General features: G+C 44.1%; 1 protein-coding gene across 10 annotated transcripts in view; it reads left to right on the forward strand.

Moving 5' to 3' along the window:
- The first annotated feature begins 1,484 nt into the window (after positions 1-1,484).
- CCDC62 (coiled-coil domain containing 62) overlaps positions 1,485-18,330 on the forward strand; it is a 46,022-nt gene continuing 29,176 nt past the window's right edge. For 3 of the 10 annotated variants that reach the window (XM_058691373.1, XM_058691382.1, XM_058691380.1), the window contains exons 1-6: positions 1,486-1,703; positions 3,253-3,511; positions 7,581-7,747; positions 9,760-9,861; positions 11,811-11,982; positions 15,193-15,294. In XM_058691373.1, the coding sequence (XP_058547356.1) occupies positions 1,668-1,703; positions 3,253-3,511; positions 7,581-7,747; positions 9,760-9,861; positions 11,811-11,982; positions 15,193-15,294 (838 nt within the window). In that variant the 5' untranslated portion in view covers positions 1,486-1,667. Of the gene's footprint in view, positions 1,704-1,730; positions 2,067-2,091; positions 2,281-3,252; positions 3,512-6,243; positions 6,409-7,580; positions 7,748-9,759; positions 9,862-11,810; positions 11,983-15,192; positions 15,295-18,330 lie in introns of those variants that run through there. The other 7 variants (XM_058691375.1, XM_058691381.1, XM_058691379.1 and 4 more) reach the window with 6 other exon arrangements.

Raw genomic sequence — 18,330 nt, forward strand, 5'->3', positions numbered from 1 at the left:
AACTTAGCCAGGTGCCCCTGTACACATATTTTTACAGTGACGGTTAGGCATGTGGTTGCCTGGTAGAAACACACATTTTAATAATAGTAAAGTTTGGGAAACATGAATTGAAATCCTCAACTGGAAAGTTGACATTCAACCACATTCCTTTTTATCTTTCTCATTCCACCAAGATTTAACTGTACAGTCATCTATTGATAGTATGTTTTTAACTAGCCAGAATTTGTTTTCCTGACTTTCAGTGTTTGTTTATATTTGAGAGACAGAATGAACAGGGGAGGGACAGAGAGAGAGAGAGGGAGAAACAATCTGAAGCAGGCTCCAGGCTCTGAGCTGTCAGCACAGAACCCAATGCAGGGCTTGAACCCTCAAACAGATCATGACCTGAGCCAAAGTCAGTCACTCAACCGACTGAGCCACCCAGGTGCCCCTTGTTTTCCCGACTTTAAATCTTAGACCTTGTCTTGTTGGTTCTCCTAAATGATCCTATGTATCCTAGGGAGGCAGGTGCCACCTAAATCAGTAGAACTTCAAAGCAAGAATTTTAAATTTTTCCCATTTTCAGGTTGTCTTTTGTGACAGGGACATGCTTTGCTCATTCATAGTCAATCAAAAAGTAAAGTTGAGGGGCGCCTGGGTGGCGCAGTCGGTTAAGCGTCCGACTTCAGCCAGGTCACGATCTCGCGGTCCGTGAGTTCGAGCCCCGCGTCAGGCTCTGGGCTGACGGCTCGGAGCCTGGAGCCTGTTTCCGATTCTGTGTCTCCCTCTCTCTCTGCCCCTCCCCCGTTCATGCTCTGTCTCTCTCTGTCCCAAAAAAAAAAAAAAAAAAAAAAAAACACGTTGAAAAAAAAAAAAAAAAGTAAAGTTGAAACAGCGTAATACTGTATTTGGTAGTTTTGCCACTCATGCCATGTTATGGGTTAAACAATAGGGGATGAGCGACCAGGGGTTTAATATAATCCAGTTCCTGTGTAAAAAGAGTAAAAGGGAGAAGGATGGCTGAGATAACACGTGAAAAAACTTAGAAGTCGCCCCAGGATGGCAGATTTTGTCATGACCGACTGCCAAAGTTCTCATTGTTACTCAAGAGCTTCATCAAGAGTCAAAAAAACGTGTTTTGCTTTATTGTGTTTTCCTCTCAATCTGTAATTCATAGTTTCCAACAGTCTACTAGGCTGGCCAGCAGCTGCTAACCACCCAGGCTGGCGTCCGCCTCCATCCAGGCATTGGCGCCAATGGGCAGGGACCCTCCGCAGTGCCCCGTGTACACAACAGCTTTCAAAAACGGGTGACGGGGGCACAAGCAGCCTTTAATTTGCTTTCCCGTTCGCTGGGTAATCGTAAAGAACCGGTTGTCTGCGAACCGTGGGTAGTGGGCCTGACGTTCGCGGATAAACCTTCCCAGAGCCCGGAGCCCCCCGGGAGGCTCGAGAGCGGGAGCACAGCCGCCGAGGTCTCGCGAGAGCCGGGGTGGCCCTTAGGCGACGCCGTAGGCGGGGTCGGTGGGCGCGTTCCCCTGGGCGGGCGGTTTGGGTGCTCGCTTGGGCCGGCCGTGGGCGCGGGGCTCCGGGGTTCGGGGCTCGCCCCCGCTCCGGGCAGGCGTGCCTATGGCCTTTCTCAGGTGACGCTGCGCTCCCCGACTTTCTCCGGGGGCGGAGGAAACACCCATGAACCGTTCGGCGACCTTATTCGCCGGGCGTCAGGTGAGCGGCCGCCGCGGGCTCACCGTTTCCGCCGTTGCGTCCAGCTGCGAGTGGACAGCGAACTTCAGGGGACGGGGAGCACTCCGGCCCAGCTTGGGTGGTTTTTAAGGAACGGTTTCTGCTTAAAATGTGAAACGGTACACAGTACGAAGAGAAACGGAGTGTCGCATCTGTTTACTTTCCTTCGTAAAAGCGATCTGGAGCCCAGGCGCGGAGCAGTAGGTGCTCACTTTTTAACGACAGCTGGGCGTTTGGAGAGCTGCCCTAGGCCACCTCGCTTCCTGTCCTTAATTTCCTTAGAAGTGTTGAAAGCGAGCTTTGCATTTATGAGTGTACGATGAAAAGTGAGCTTTGCATTCATAGGTACGATGAAATGAGCTTTTTTGCATGCTTGGCGTATTGCCTATTTTCCTACACCAGAATTTGTGCGCCTTGCCGGCGCGCTCAGCCACGTGACGTTCAGTAAATATTTGTTGAACGGATTAATGAATTAATGGATGGTTACCGACGACCGGAATTCAGATCTTGTGATTTGGAATCGCTTGATGCAAATTCCGTTTTCTGTGTTTAGTTACTAGTCAGTAACTAGAACTCGTTCGTCTTTATTTATTTATGAATCTTATTTTTCAGAAAGCAGTGATGGCACACGTGGGCCTCTGGTGATCTTTTAAAGTAACCCTTTTAGTTCTTAGGTAGGGGGCAGTACCATATTTCAAAAGTGTGGTTTACCATCTTAATAATAGGTAATGTTTGGAAAAGCTACACTTCCCTTTCCCATGTTGAAGTTGGTATCTAAAATTTTTCCTTGGAAACAAAATAAGAAAACTAATGTTTGCTGAATGCCTACCCTGTGCCAAGTAATGTGGAGTGCTTTGCAGTTTATCTTCCTTAATACACACAACTTTAAGAAGTTTAACTGTTGTTATTACCATTTTACAGGTTCCTCAGGAAACCAAGGCTTAGGCACTGAGCATGAGAGAGTTTATCGTACAGTTCCCTTGTTACCATATGCGTTTGAAATTTTTCCCTTACAAAATGTGTTTATAAACAGGCGTGTTGATTTTGGCCCAATCACAACATTAAATTGTTCTTGGTAGATGGAGTATATGTGCTAGATGTTATGAGGATTATTTTCATTTAAACACTAATATTTCCGGTTTGCTTTACTTGATTGGCCCCGAATTGTTGGGCCAAAGTGTGGGATAATACTGTTAATTGATACAAGGAATAGGTTGACAGCAAAGACACAAAAATACCGAAATGAGTTTTTTGAGATTAGCTAATGAAGGTGGGACAAATGGTCCCACTTTTTAAGAGCAGTGTGTGTGGTGGTATGACAAAATTATAGAGTTCATGCACAGTAGCATGAACTTATTTAAATATATGTAACGTTGATGCCATATAATAACCAGTGCATAAAAAATAATTTAACTGCCTTGAATTGGCAGCAAAAGAAGATACAGTTATTTGGAAAAGATGCTTTGGCTGATTTATTTATTGATTAGTTTTTTGTTTTTTTTTTTTATATAAAACTACTTTCTGTGTTTAGAACATCGGGTCGGAAGTTGAGATTTCCACTATCGAGAAACAGCGGAAAGAGCTGCAGCTGCTCATTGGAGAATTAAAAGATCGAGATAAAGAGCTCAATGATATGGTTGCAGTACATCAGAGACAACTTCTTTCATGGGAAGAGGATCGGCAGAAAGTGTTGACTTTGGAAGAACGTTGCAGCAAATTAGAGGGTCAGAAATACATTAGCAGTATCTCTTCCACACTTCTGTATGCCAGCATATTAAAAGGACTCACGGGTTAGACACAACCGCTATTTAAATGTTAAATACATTTCAAAAAAGGAGTGGAGGGGGACGCCTGGGTGGCTCAGTTGGTTGGGCAACTGACTTGGGCTCAGGTCATGCTCTCACAGTTGGTGAGTTTGAGCCCTGCGTTGGGCTCTGTGCTGACAGCTCGGAGCCTGGAGCCTGCTTCGGATTGTGTCTCCCTCTCTCTCTCTGCCCCTCCCTGCTCACGCTCTGTGTCTCTCTGTATGTCAATAATAAATAAATATTAAAAAAAAAATAAAAAAACAAAAAAGGAGTGGAGGGTGGGTTCATGGGAAAGATAAGGAATATCTCAACACAATACCTGCTGTCCTGGAGTTCAGTTTACTTGAAGATAGGAGGCCTTTATGAACACTCACGATCGAACAAACACAATGTGAATTAAAGTAGGACAGACAACTTAAATGTAAAAAGGATGATGGATAGAGCTCCAATTTTTTTTTTTTAAGGTTTATTTATTTTGAGAGAGAGAGAGCATGAGCAGGGGAGGGGCACAGGGAGGGAGAGAGAGAGGGTGAGAGAATCCCAAGCAGGCCCTATACTGTCTGCCTGATACGGGGCTCGAACTCACAAATGGTGAGATCATGACCTGAGCCGAAATCAGGAGTCAGATGCTTAACCGACTCAGCCACTCAGGTGCCCCTGGATAGAGCTCCAATTAAAAAAAAACAAACACATTTTTTTAATGTTTTTTTTTTTTTTTTTTTAATTTTTTTTTTCAACGTTTTTTATTTATTTTTGGGACAGAGAGAGACAGAGCATGAACGGGGGAGGGGCAGAGAGAGAGGGAGACACAGAATCGGAAACAGGCTCCAGGCTCCGAGCCATCGGCCCAGAGCCTGACGCGGGGCTCGAACTCACGGACCGCGAGATCGTGACCTGGCTGAAGTCGGACGCTTAACCGACTGCGCCACCCAGGCGCCCCTAATGTTTATTTTTGAGGGAGAGAGAGACAAGGTGAGCAGGGAAGGGGCAGAGAGAGAGGGAGACAGAATCCGAAGCAGGTTAGAGTTCCAATTTTTTTTTAAATTTTTTAATGTTTGTTTATATTTGAGAGATACACAGAGAGCACGAGCAGGGGACGGGCAGAGAGACAGAGACAGAATCCAAAGCAGACTCCAGGGTTCTGAGCTGTGAGCTGTCAGCACAGAGCATGATGTGGGGCTCCAACTCATAAGGGATGAGATCATGAACTGAGCTAAGGTCAGACGCTCAACTGACTGAGCCACCCAGGTACCCCAGAGTTCCAATTTTTAAGCTGCAGTGTCAAGAGTGAATCTGAGGGAAATTAGTTTTGAGCTAGAATATGAATAAAGATTCTATCAGACTAGCCATTTCTGTTGAACTAACTCAAAGATTTTATAAACTTTTGGTATTGAACTTAATCTGAAGTACCTAAGACAGTCATCTTTTTAAATTTATTTTTATTTTTTTAGACTTTATTTTATTTTTTAATGTTTATTTTTAAGAGAGAGAGACAGAGCACGAGTGGAGGAGAGGCAGAGAGAGAGGGAGATGCAGAATCTGAAGCAGGCTCCAGGCTCCGGGCTGTCAGCACAGAGCCTGATGCGGGGCTGAACCCATGAACTCAGATCATGACCTGAGCCAAAGTCAGACGCTGAACTGAACGAGGCACCCAGGCGCCCCCCAGTCATCTTTTTAAAAATATAGCAGTCTCAGAAACGGCTTGGAAAAAATGTTCTTTTGTACCGTATTTTAATTCTGTCATCCTTTCGTGCTGCCCTAAAGTCTGAATGTTCTAGTGACACTACGTTAATGTTAGACGGTATTAGAAAGGAAAACACTAGATCTCCTTAATAGAAAGATAACCATATAGCACCTCCTTTTTTACTTCCCTTACACAAAGGATTCTGTAGACATAACCATCTAAATATGAGTAATTTTCCATTTCTTTGATGACCATTTGATTTTACTCTGACTATACCCGTCCACACATGTATACACATAAACAGTATTACACATTAGATGTAATATATCTTAAACAAGTATGTTAAAGAATGAAGATAACAAGTAGCCATCAGTATCTGATTTTAAAATAAGAAATGTTCATTGGCATTTCATGGAAAACTGGCCAGTAAATATGTAAAAAAGACAATCATTCTCATTACTAATTAGGGAAATGCAAATTAAAACTGTAATGAGAGGGGCGCCTGGGTGGCTCAGTCGGTTGAGCGTCCGACTTCAGCTCAGGTCACCATCTCACGGCCCGTGAGTTCGAGCCCCGCGTCGGGCTCTGGGCTGATGGCTCAGAGCCTGGAGCCTGCTTCTGATTCTGTGTCTCCCTCTCTCTCTGCCCCTCCCCCGTTCATGCTCTGTCTCTCTCTGTCCCAAAAATAAATTTAAAAAAACGTTAAAAAAAAACACAAAAAACTGTAATGAGATAGACACCCTTTACATTTCTCAGACTGGTAGTAGTTATCAGGTGTTGGTAAAGGTGTGGAGCCAAGGGAAGACTCCTTCACTGGAGGTGGGAGTGTCGGTGCAACTACTTTGGAAGATCATTTAACAGTATCTGGTAAAGTTGAAGATAATAAACATGGCTCATGGCCCCCGCATTTCCACTTCTAGGAATATACCCACAGTTCGGAGGACACATGAATTCCCTAAAGATCTTGTTAAAATGTAGATTCTGATACAATAGGTCTGGCACCTAAGAGTCTGCATTTCTAACAAATTCCCAGGTGATGTCAGTGCTGGTGGCTCAGGGACCCCATTTGAGTACTAGGATGGCTCCAGAGAAATTCGTGCAAAAATGCACCAAGATACATGTATAAGGATATTCAGAACAACCTTGTTCATAGTCAGCTGCAAAGTGGAAACAAGCCAAGTGACCACCAATAGAATGGGTAAATAAATTTTGGCATAATCATATAATGGGATATTATGTAGCAACAACAGTGCCCAAACACCAGTTAACCACAACAATGTGGATAGATCTTAGGATCATAATCTGAAGTGAAAAAAAAACAAACAAGAACTCAGAGTATAATTCTAATTATATATGGTTCAAATCAAACCATGTTTTTAGGGATGTGGTCATAGGTGGTAAAACTATAATTAAAAAGCAAAGAAATGATTAAGGATAATGTTTAGGAAAGTGGAAACTGGAGAGATTGTGCTTAGGGAGTGATATCCAGGGGGCTTCTGGGTTGCCGACAGTGTTCTATTTCTTGACTAGAATATGGTATCGTGTGTTTCATAATAAACTTTTTATTTTTATTTTTTTAAAAATGTTTTAATGTTTATTTTTTAAGAGAGAGAGAGACAGTGCAAGCAGGGGAGGTGCAGAGAGAGAGAGGGACACAAAATCCAAAGCAGGCTCCAGGCTCTGAGCTGTTAGCACGGGGCCCGACATGGGGCTCAAACCCACAGACCATGATGAACTGAGCCGAAGTTGGACACTTAACCGACTGAGCCACCCAGGCGCCCCCATAATAAACTCTTTAAAAAGCGTTATCCTTTAAAAAATTCTTTAGCACGCTTACCTTTTATTTTTATTTAAAAATTTTTAAAGTTTATTTATTTTTGAGAGAGAGAGAGAGACAGAGTCCGAACAGGGGAGGGGCAGAGAGAGAGGGAGACACAGAATCTGAAACAGGCTCCAGCCTCTGAGCTGTCAGCACAGAGCCTGACGGGCTTGAACCCACAAACCGTGAGATGATGACCTGGCCGAAGTTGGACACAACCGACTGAGCCATCCAGGCACGCCTATTTTTTTTTTTTTTTAAGTTTATTTATTTTGAGAGAGAGAGTGTGCAAGCGGGGGGTGGGGGGGTGGGCAGAGAGAGAGAGAGAATCCCAAGTAGGCTCTGCACTGTCAGCACAGAGCCCAGTGTGGGGCTCGATCTCACCCACCAAAAGATTATGACCTGCGCCAAGACCAAGAGTCCGATGCTTAACCAACTGAGCCACTTACGCACCCCATAGCACACTTACCTTTTTAATTTTGTGTTTAAATATGATGCATTTTAAGCTTCAGTTCTGGTCACAAGTTAGTTATTGATGAAATTTCCCTCAGGTGAACTACACAAAAGAACTGAAATAATCCGGTCACTCACGAAGAAGGTAAAAACCCTCGAATCTAATCAAACTGAATACCAGGCGGCTCTTCAGAAGACTCAACTACAGCTTCAGGAAATGGCTCAAAAGGCAACCCATTCCTCTCTCCTTTCTGAAGACCTTGAGGTTGGTTTTATTTTGTGATGAGTTTCACTTGCCCAAATTCTGTTTGTGTTTCAGTTCCTGAGAAATTGGATTTAAATGCTCCCATGAAAATGCATGTCTGTGTATGAAATCTGTCCTTCCCTCCACTGCCATGGTTTTGTGTCCACTGTGTGGCTTTGGTTGGCTGCACAGAGCTGTGCCATCTTGGAGATGAACTTCATGACTACTTTTGCTCTCAGGCCATTGGGTCTAGGAGCATCTGTCATTTCATCAGTAACGGGTTATTTTAGACGCCTTTCTCAGAGTCTGAGATAAGTAAGTTTTGGTTGGAAGTTTTGGTAGCTTCCAACTAGGCTTTCTCATGCCTTATATGATAAACAATGATAAACATGTTTTATCATGATAAACATGATAAAAATGATATGATAAACAATGATAAACATAAACGATATGTCATGTTAGTGGCCCATTGGGAATAAAATCGGTAAGACTGATTTTCCAGTTTTCAGCTCTGGTCATCAAGATACTTTTTGAACTCCTGTTTTATGAGAGGCATGGAGAGAGCACCATATTTTTGTTTCATAATAATCATGCCTTTTTTATTTTTTCAGATTATTCTATGGTTTCTAGGTAGAAGATAAGTAAAAACTATTCTAGAATCCAGTGATATGTTGCATGAAAAAATGGAAATGTAGGGGTGCCTGACTGGCTCAGTTAGTGAAGCATGCAAATCTTGATCTCAGGGTCATGAGTTCAAGCTCCACATTGGGCATAGAGCTTACTTTAAAAAAAAAAAAAAAAGGAAATACATGAGAGAGGGAATGAGCGAGATCTCTGGTGTCTTTTCTTATAAGGATACTAATCCCATTGTGAGGGCCCCACTCTCGTGACCTCTTTTATACCTGATTATCTCTCAAAGGAGCATCTCCAGATAACATAATATTGGAGGTTAGGACTTCAACATGCGTGTTTTGGGAGGGATGCAATGTAATTTGTGGCATCGAGACTTTTTTTTTAATTAATAAACTTTATTTTTTAGAGCAATTTCATGTTAAAATCAAAACCAAGTGGAAGGTACAAAAATTTCTCCCATGCCCCCTGTTTCCACCACCAAACACAGTCTCCCCAGCTGTGGACATTCTGCACCACAGTAATACCTGGGTTATACTCAGTGAATCTACACTGACACATCATTATCCCCCAAAGTCCACAGTTTACATTAGGGTTCACTCGTGGTGGTGTATATGCTGTGCGTTTTGACAGATGTGTAATGACATGTACCCACCACCGTAGTATTGTACAGAATAGTTTCACTGCCCTAAAAAGCCTGTGCTCCATTCCTGTCTCCTCTAACCCCTGGCAACTGCTGACCTTTTTTACTCTCTCCGTAGTTGTGTCTTTTCCAGAATGTCGTAGAGTTGGAATATAATAAGTAGCTTTTTCAGATTGGCTTCTTTCACTTAGTAACATGCATTTAAGTTTCCTTCACGAAGATACTGTTTAAAAAGCCTCATTATTCTTTTTTTTCCCAACCAAATACATCATATAGTTTGTATTTCCAAATATATCATGTAGTTCTGTGGTTCAGTTCTGTGGTTAAGGGGGGAAAAAAAAACCCTGATAAGTGGGAATACCCCAATATGAAGTGAAGTTCTTTCAACATAGAGTAAGAAATACAAATGCACAGAAGTTCACTAATGCTGCTTGACTTCAGCGAAGGGAATCTCTTTACCAATCCGGTTTTCATTTGTTTATTTTCTTTTCTGCCAACCTAGAATTATACATGGAAGAGGTTGGGAAATAGACATCTATAAGCATAACCAGTATGATTCAGTAGGGCAAACATAAGTATTGGGAGGACGCTAGAGGTAATGGACAGAGATATTTGTATTCCTTTTTGATTGACTTGGCCTACTTTGTTACTAAATAAAAGGTACAGAAAAAACGGAACACTGAGCACAGATTGCGGCTAATGATAGTAATGAAAGCTTTTAAATGATTCAATTAGTATTTTATGTGTTGTTTTCTTGTAGGCTAGAAATGAAAATCTCAGCAACACATTAGTGGAACTTTCTGCTCAGGTAGGACAATTACAAGCTCGAGAACAGGCTCTCACTACAATGATAAAGCTAAAGGTAATTGAAATAATAATACCTCCATCTGCCAGAGCACTTTGAACTTGATAAAGTGTCGTCATGTATGTTATCTTACTTAAGTCCCATTGCAAATCGGATGGTAGAGCTACCTACCAATGTTGCTCTGTCTTTTAAAATTCTCATTTTAGGGGCATCTGGCTGGCTTAGTCAGTGGAGCATACAACTCTTGATCTCCAGGCTGTAGGTTTGTCAAGCCTCAGGTTGTGTGTAGAGATTACTTATACATAAAAAAATATTAAAAAAAATAAAATTCTCAGAAAAGAGGGAAACAAGTTTAAAATGGTGTCTCTAAAGAGGCACCTGGGTGGCTCAGTCGGTTGAGTGTCCGATTTTGGCTCAGGTCTGACGGTTTGTGAGTTCGAGCCCCACGTTGGCTCGCTGCAGTCAGCCTCAAGCACAGAGCCCGCTTCTGATCCTCTGTCCCCCTCTCTCTGCCCTTCCCCCATTTGCACTCTCTCAAAAATAAATAAAAACAACAACAACAACAATGATGCCCCTAAGGCCTTGAGAGAGGAGGCAGGACTCCACTTTTGGTCTCTGTCTCCAAGGCTTGTTCCATGGTTTAGCATGTCTGGATTAACTTGTTTTCTTCTGAGGTATCCAATATTATGTCTCATAAAGTCATTGCCAGTTAGATTGCTTGTTAAGTTTTTTTTAATGGAGAGAAAAACTATTAGCAATCAAGTAGTTGATAGAGCCACTAACATGCCATGATCAGTGATCGGCAGTCTCTTCTGCTGTCACATACGTTTGGCAGCTAGAGAATAAGAGAGTGATTTAGGTATAATGGGACGGTCCTGGTAATTCATGTGTGATTTCCCCCAGCAGTTTACTTTTTTGTTTTTTTTTTTTTTCAATTTTTTTTTTTTCAACGTTTTTTATTTATTTTTGGGACAGAGAGAGACAGAGCATGAACGGGGGAGGGGCAGAGAGAGAGGGAGACACAGAATCGGAAACAGAGCCATCAGCCCAGAGCCTGACGCGGGGCTCGAACTCACAGACCGCGAGATCATGACCTGGCTGAAGTCGGACGCTTAACCGACTGCGCCACCCAGGCGCCCCAGCAGTTTACTGTTTTAAAGTGGTCATGGGCAAGCTTTCTTAACAGGGCCGCCTGGGTGGCTCAGTTGGTTAAGTGTCCGACTTCGGCTTAGGTGACAGTCTCAGAGTTCACGAGTTCAAGCCCCACATTGGGCTCTGTGCTGACAGTGCTGAGCCTGCTTGGGATTCTCTCTGCCCCTCCCCTGATCATGCTCTCTCTCTCTCAAATTTTTTTCTAAAATTTTCTAAATTTTTCTAAATTTAAAAAAAATGTTTATTCATTTTTGAGAGAGAGAGAAAGAAAGAGAGTGCAAGCAGGGGAGGGGCAGAGAGAGAGAGGGAGACACAGAATCTGAAGCAGGCGTCAGGCTCCAAGCTGTCAGCACAGAGCCTGACACGGGGCTCGAACTCACCGTCATGACCTGAGCTGAAGTCGGACGCGTAACCAACTGAGCCGCCCAGGCGCCCCTGGAGTCTGCCATTTTAACAAGCCGAAAAGAAGGGAAGAGAGAGGCCCATGGGATTTATCTGTAGTGCAGAGAGTAAGGCCCATTCCAGCGGCCAACAGCTCTCCTACTGCACATCACACTGTGGTTATAAACTTCCTGAGACCACAAGCCGTGGTGGTTCGTGCATGGTTGCCGGGGCAGCTAACTAGGTGCGAATTGGAGCTCCATCTCTGACTAGTTGCGTCACCTTGGACTTTTTACTGTTGACTCGTCTGTCACCTGCCGATAAAGGTAGCACCTACCTCAGAGAGCCCCTGTGGAGATTACGTGAGTTAGCAGCGAAGTGCCTAGAATGGAACCTGGCTCATAGCGAGGTCTCATCCTGATTAGTTGGAACTTAAAAAATCTTACAGAACAGTGTTCACATTTGGTTTTTAGGACAAAGATATCATCGAGGCCGTCAGTCACATTGCAGACTGCTCAGGAAAATTTAAAATGTTAGAGCATGCCTTGCGTGATGCTAAGATGGTGGAGACTTGTATTGTGAAGGAGAAACAAGATTACAAGCAGAAATTGAAGGCACTTAAAATTGAAGTCAGTAAACTAAAAGGTAAGGAAGAGACATCAACTCAAGCATTTTACCTCGGGCACATATTTCTTCATGTGGGTTCACTTCATCTTGTGATTGAGGGTAGGTCTGGCCTTAGGTCCTACCATGAAATGTTCATTGCACTTGTATACAATGATGCTACAGGTTTTTTTGTTTGTTTGTTTGTTTTTTTAAACATTTATTTATTATTAAGAGACAGAGAGAGACAGAGCATGAGCAGGGGAGAGACAGAGAGAGGAGGAAACACAGAATCTGAAACAGGCTCCAGGCTCCGAGCTGTCAGCACAGAGCCCGACGCGGGGCTCGAACTCACAGACCGAGAGATCATGACCTGAGCCGAAGTCGGACACTTAACCGACCAAGCCACCCAGGCGCCCCAATTGTTTTTTTTTTTTTTTAAACATTTATTTATTAAGAGACAGAGAGAGACAGAGCATGAGCAGGGGAGGGGCAGAGAGAGGAGGAGACACAGAATCCTAAACAGGCTCCAGGCTCTGAGCTGTCAGCACAGAACCCAACGCGGGGCTTGAACTCACAAACCGAGAGATCATGACCTGAGCCGAAGTCGGACGCTTAACCGACTGAGCCACCCAGGCGCCCCTATGCTACAGTTTTTGTGTTACAAAATAAATAACAGACTTGGGGGAAAGTGCATAATGCATTATATTTTCAAAATACTCTTGCCTTTGCTGGACCACTTAGCTCTTGTTAATTTATGCTTTGTAACAACCAGTGACTATATCTCAGTGGCGTGCAACCGTAAGCATGTGATAAGTTCATGTATCGGCCTGATGGGAATTGGCTTATGTTGCTTGGGCCCAGCCGAGCTGCTCCTCTGGGGGCTTTATGAGTCTCACTTCTCCTTGCTGGTAGGCTGGCCTGGGCACTTTTCCCCACCTAGGGACGACTGGCTGGCTCAGTCAAGAGAGCATGTGGCTCTTGATCTCAGGGTCATGAGTTCAAGCCCCACGTTGGGCATAGAGCTTACTTTATAAGTAAGTAAGTAAAGAAAGAGAGAGAGAGAGGGAGGGAGGGAGGGAGGGAAGAAGGAAGGAAGGAAGGAAGGAAGGAAGGAAGGAAGGAAGGAAGGAAGGAAGGAAGAAGCAGAGACACATGAGGACCCGACATACCCTCACTCTGTTGGCCGAAGCATCATGTGGCTAAACCCAAAGTCCAGCAGTGGAGAAAGATCTGTCCCTACCCGGGAGGAGCGCAGGGCAGGGCTGAGGAATTGCCACAACAACACACCTGCCAGAGCGGCTTTTTGGCGCATGTTTTATTTTTGAAAATTCCTGTTGCGTTCTCATTTTCTATTTTTGTTCTCGGAGTAACTCATTCATTTCCTTCTGAGTAATATTACTTGAAGCTTTATAGCGAAATGGAGGCTAGGTGTACCAAATAGGTTAGTCCTATTTATGTGAGTGTGGATGTAGGTGATGGAGTAAAAGCTTACCTTTTCCTACAGAGAGCATGGAGGTAGGCCCGCTTTTCTTTCTCTCTCTCTCTCTCTTTCTTTCTTTCTTTCTTTCTTTCTTTCTTTCTTTCTTTCTTTCTTTCTTTCTTTCCTTTTTAATGTTTCATTTATTTTTGAGAGAGTGCAAGTGGGGGAGGGGTGGAGAGGGGGACAGAGGATCTGAAGCAGGTTCTGTGCTGACAGCAGCCAGCCCCATATGGGGCTTGAACTCACCAACTGTGAGATCATGACCTGAGCTGAAGTCGGATGCTCAACCGACTGAGCCACCCAGGCGCCCTGGTAGGCCCACTTTTCTCTGGCCATTTCCCACCCTGGGGCAGATTAAATGGTCATCGAGCTCCACATGAGCATAGGCTCTCACCGTGGAACAAGCAACCTTAGAATAACAAAGCTGTATTTTGGTGGAAGTTACTCTGACCTCTGTCCTTAGTGGAGTGCCTTGTTGTTAGAAGGTAGAGGAAAGTAAAGTATCTTCCAGACTGAGAAGGCATTTTGAGACTGAAAAATGAAGCAAGCCATTCCATACCATTCACATGGAGTTTTATTCAGGGTCACTTAGTGACAGGGGGATCGGGTGGCCCATGATCCTGGTGCTACATAAGCTACTCTCCACGAAGTCCAGACTTTAATCCATAGCTTTTATGGAGCGAGGGGCATTGTGATGAGGTCGAGGGTAGTTATCTAAAGTGGTGCCATCTGTGCACCAGAGGGAAGATCAGAATAAGCCTTTCTGAATTCCATTTAGGGCATGCAGTAACCTCCAAGGGGCCTGGAGCACACAGGCCCGAGGGAGGTCATTGTGCAGACATGAACCAGACGGAGTCCGTATTTTCAGTTCTCCTGCACCCCTGAGCCAGTGAGTCGCTGCTGAAATTGTGAAAGTTTATTGTGGTCGATTTAATTTAAAAGACAGCCTTCTAAAATCTTGTTCTTACGATGCCTTGGCTTGTGCCAAATCGTAGGCTTTGTCTCCATTTGTAGCTTCAGCTAAAACCATAATCACACTGTAAGCCCCTTGACAGCAGGGACAGACTCTGTCATCTCTTTAAAGGATGACAGGGTAATGGACAGTGGACTAGAGAGTGAGGGCAACGAACTCAGTCCGGGTGGACTGGGAAGGCGGCTTTGAGGAGAACATTTGAGCAGAAGCTTGGATGGCGAGAAAAGTAGCCATGTGAGGATCTGGGCCCAGAGCCTTCCAGGCAGAAGGAACAGCAAATACAAAAGCCCTAGGCTGGGTTTTGAGGTTGGGACACGTTCAAGGAACAGAACAAAGAATGGGGAGAGTGACAGTCAGGGCCATGCAAGGCTCAGGGTAGTGAGTTTAGATTTCATCCTAAGTGTGGTAGAGCTTTTAGCGAAGAAGTGACATGAACAGAGTTTTACTTCTAAAAGATTACCCTGCAGGTCCCGGCTGGCTCAGTCAGGAGAGCATGTGATTCTTGATCTTGGGGTCGTGAGTTTGAGCCCCACATTGGGGGTAGAGTTTACTTAATTAAAAAAAAAAAAAAAAAGAATAAGATTACCCTGATTGTTCTTTGGACTCCAGGCTGTAAAAGAGAGGCCGGTCAGGGATACGGAAGGCTGACAAGGGTCACTGCCAGGGGTGCGGTTGTAGCTCCAACAGGATTTCACATTGATTGGAAAGGGTGCCGAGGGCATGAGGTATTCAGTGTATATAGTCTTCTAGGAACTAGTATTTATTTGAGGACTTCTGTTTTCTTCTATTTGTGAAGAGGATCTAAACGAAAAGACAACAGAAAATAACGAACAACGAGAAGAGATCATTCGCCTCAAGCAAGAGAAAAGTTGCCTGCATGATGAATTGGTTTTTACTGGTAAAAATAGAAATTAATTTAAGCGATTGAATAGTTATATATTTGTAACCTAAACTTTCTGTGGTACGACCACGACAGACTGAAGGAATTACACCTCTCTCAAAATGGTAGTTTTTTGGTTTTTGGTTTTTTTAACAGCCTTTAAGGGACAGGGAGGGATCAGGCAAGGAATATTAAAGTCGTTAAAAAAAACAAAACACAAAGGGCGGGTGCCTGCGTGATTCAGTTAAGCGTCAGAGTTCGTTTTGGCTCAAGTCATGATCTCACGGTTCATGAGTTCGAGTCTCAGGTCGGGCTCTGGGCTGACAGTGGGGAGCCTGCTTGGGATTCTCTCTCTCTCCTTCTCTGCCCCTCCCCTGCTCTCTTTCGCGCGCTCTCTCTCTCTCTCTCTCTCTCTCTCCCAAAAATAAATAAATAAATTTTATTTTATTTTTTCGAAATGTTTATTTTTGAGTGGGGGGAAGGGCACAGAGAGAGAGAGCATCTCAGACAAGCTCCTTGCTGCCAGCACAGAGCCCAGTGTACAGGCTCAAACCCACGAACCATGAGATCATGACCTGAGCTGAAATCAAGAGTCAGACACCCAGCCGACTGAACCACCCGGACGCCCCCTAAATAAGGAAACTTAAAAAAAAAAAAAGCAAATTTATCACTAGTTTAACTTAGGCCCCCTGAAGATAGATATAAATATTGCATTCCACCCACCCGCCACCACACTGCCCACTGTATATGCCCCACTAGTTTCCACTAGTTCCGACCTCTCCCTCTCCACTTCCAGTTGAGAACCGCTGATGTATAGGTCTTCTCTCTGTCCTTGCCAGCCAAATTTTACTAGGCTTTCATTCTGGTAGTTTGTATGAGGAAAATCCTAGAATTGGAGGTGAAGTTTCAAATAGAATTAATTAAATTGACATATTTGGGGTTTATTTATACACACCCTTAATGCCCTTCCTTCTAGGAGAATAAATTTCTTAAAGGGCAAAATGCGTTATTAACATTTTTTCACATAAAATGAAATTCTTAATTTTAAGGTCATGTGACTAAAGATTGGGGAAAATGCAGTTTTCTACCAGTAGGGGTCACTGTTTTCATTATTTCTAGGATTGCTGTCTCAAAGTAATCTATTAAAAATGTATGTGTAAGGGGCGCCTGGGTGGCGCAGTCGGTTAAGCGTCCGACTTCAGCCAGGTCACGATCTCGCGGTCCGTGAGTTCGAGCCCCGCGTCAGGCTCTGGGCTGATGGCTCGGAGCCTGGAGCCTGTTTCCAATTCTGTGTGTCTCCCTCTCTCTCTGCCCCTTCCCCGTTCATGCTCTGTCTCTCTCTGTCCCAAAAATAAATAAAAACCGTTGAAAAAAAAAAAAAAATGTATGTGTAAGGGGCGCCTGGGTGGCGCAGTCGGTTAAGCGTCCGACTTCAGCCAGGTCACGATCTCGCGGTCCGTGAGTTCGAGCCCCGCGTCGGGCTCTGGGCTGATGGCTCGGAGCCTGGAGCCTGTTTCCGATTCTGTGTCTCCCTCTCTCTCTGCCCCTCCCCCGTTCATGCTCTGTCTCTCTCTGTCCCAAAAATAAATAAAAAACGTTGAAAAAAAAAATGTATGTGTAAATGAGATATACATGTATCCTAAAGTCATATATGTATATATATAGCTTTACAGTTGAATTCAAACAATCTTTGGGTCAGCTTTTGTGTGCCAGGCACTCTGCTAGTTGCTATGAAGCTCATAGGCCCACAGAAAATCTAGTACTATACAGATGTGAACACAATGCTGTGGGAGGTCAGAGGAAGGAAGATATTTGCAGTATATTTTAACCGTCTCCCTTTGTTTTGATTTGGCAATTTTTACTCCTACATCCTATTGTGTATTACTAGGATGGATTATGGATTATGGAATTTGTTAGATAATACTATAATAAATCCATTTTGTGAATAATTTTATTATTTTTTATGTCGATTTATTTAAAAAAAATTTTTTTTTTCAACGTTTTTTTTTTTTTTTTTTAATTTTTTTTTTTTCAACATTTTTTATTTATTTTTGGGACAGAGAGAGACAGAGCATGAACGGGGGAGGGGCAGAGAGAGAGGAAGACACAGAATCGGAAACAGGCTCCAGGCTCCGAGCCATCAGCCCAGAGCCTGACGCGGGGCTCGAACTCACGGACCGCGAGATCGTGACCTGGCTGAAGTCGGACGCTTAACCGACTGCGCCACCCAGGCGCCCCTCAACGTTTTTTATTGATTTTTGGGACAGAGAGAGACAGAGCGTGAACGGGGGAGGGGCAGAGAGAGAGGGAGACACAGAATCGGAAACAGGCTCCAGGCTCCGAGCCATCAGCCCAGAGCCTGACGCAGGGCTCGAACTCACGGACCGCGAGATCGTGACCTGGCTGAAGTCGGACGCTTAACCGACTGCGCCACCCAGGCGCCCCTCGATTTATTTTTAAATGTTTATTTTGTGCGGGGGGGGGGGGGGGGAGGGAGGACATGAGTGGGGGAGGGGCAGAGAGAGGAGGAGAGAGAGAATCCCAAGCAGGCTCCATGCTGTCAGTGCAAAGCCCGATATGGGGCTTGATCTCATGAACCGTGAGATCATGATCTGAGCCCAAATCAAGAGTCAGACACTTAACCAACAGAGCCACCCAGGCACCCCTCCTAAGCTTATCTCTTAAATACCTTTTCTTTCTTTTCTTTTTTTTTTTTTTTAATGTTTATTTATTTATTTTTGAGAGAGAGAGAGAATGAGAGAGAACACAAGCAGGGGAGGGGCAGAGAGAGAGGGAGACAGAGAATCCCAAGCGGGCTCCATGTCACTGGCGCAGAGCCTGATGCGGGGCCGGAACTCACGAACTGTGAGATCATGACCTGAGCCGAAATCAAGAGTCAGACGCTCAACTGACTGAGCCACCCAGTTTCCCCTCTTAAACACCTTTTCTAGTCATACCGCTGTCTCAAACAATTTTTGTGTGTTTAAATTATAAAAGTGAAGGAAGCCTAAAATAATTTTAAAAGGCTTAATATGATAATATCCTGTCAGATGC

This window comes from Neofelis nebulosa, chromosome 11 (genome assembly GCF_028018385.1).
Source record: "Neofelis nebulosa isolate mNeoNeb1 chromosome 11, mNeoNeb1.pri, whole genome shotgun sequence".
Taxonomy (NCBI): Eukaryota; Metazoa; Chordata; class Mammalia; order Carnivora; family Felidae; genus Neofelis; species Neofelis nebulosa.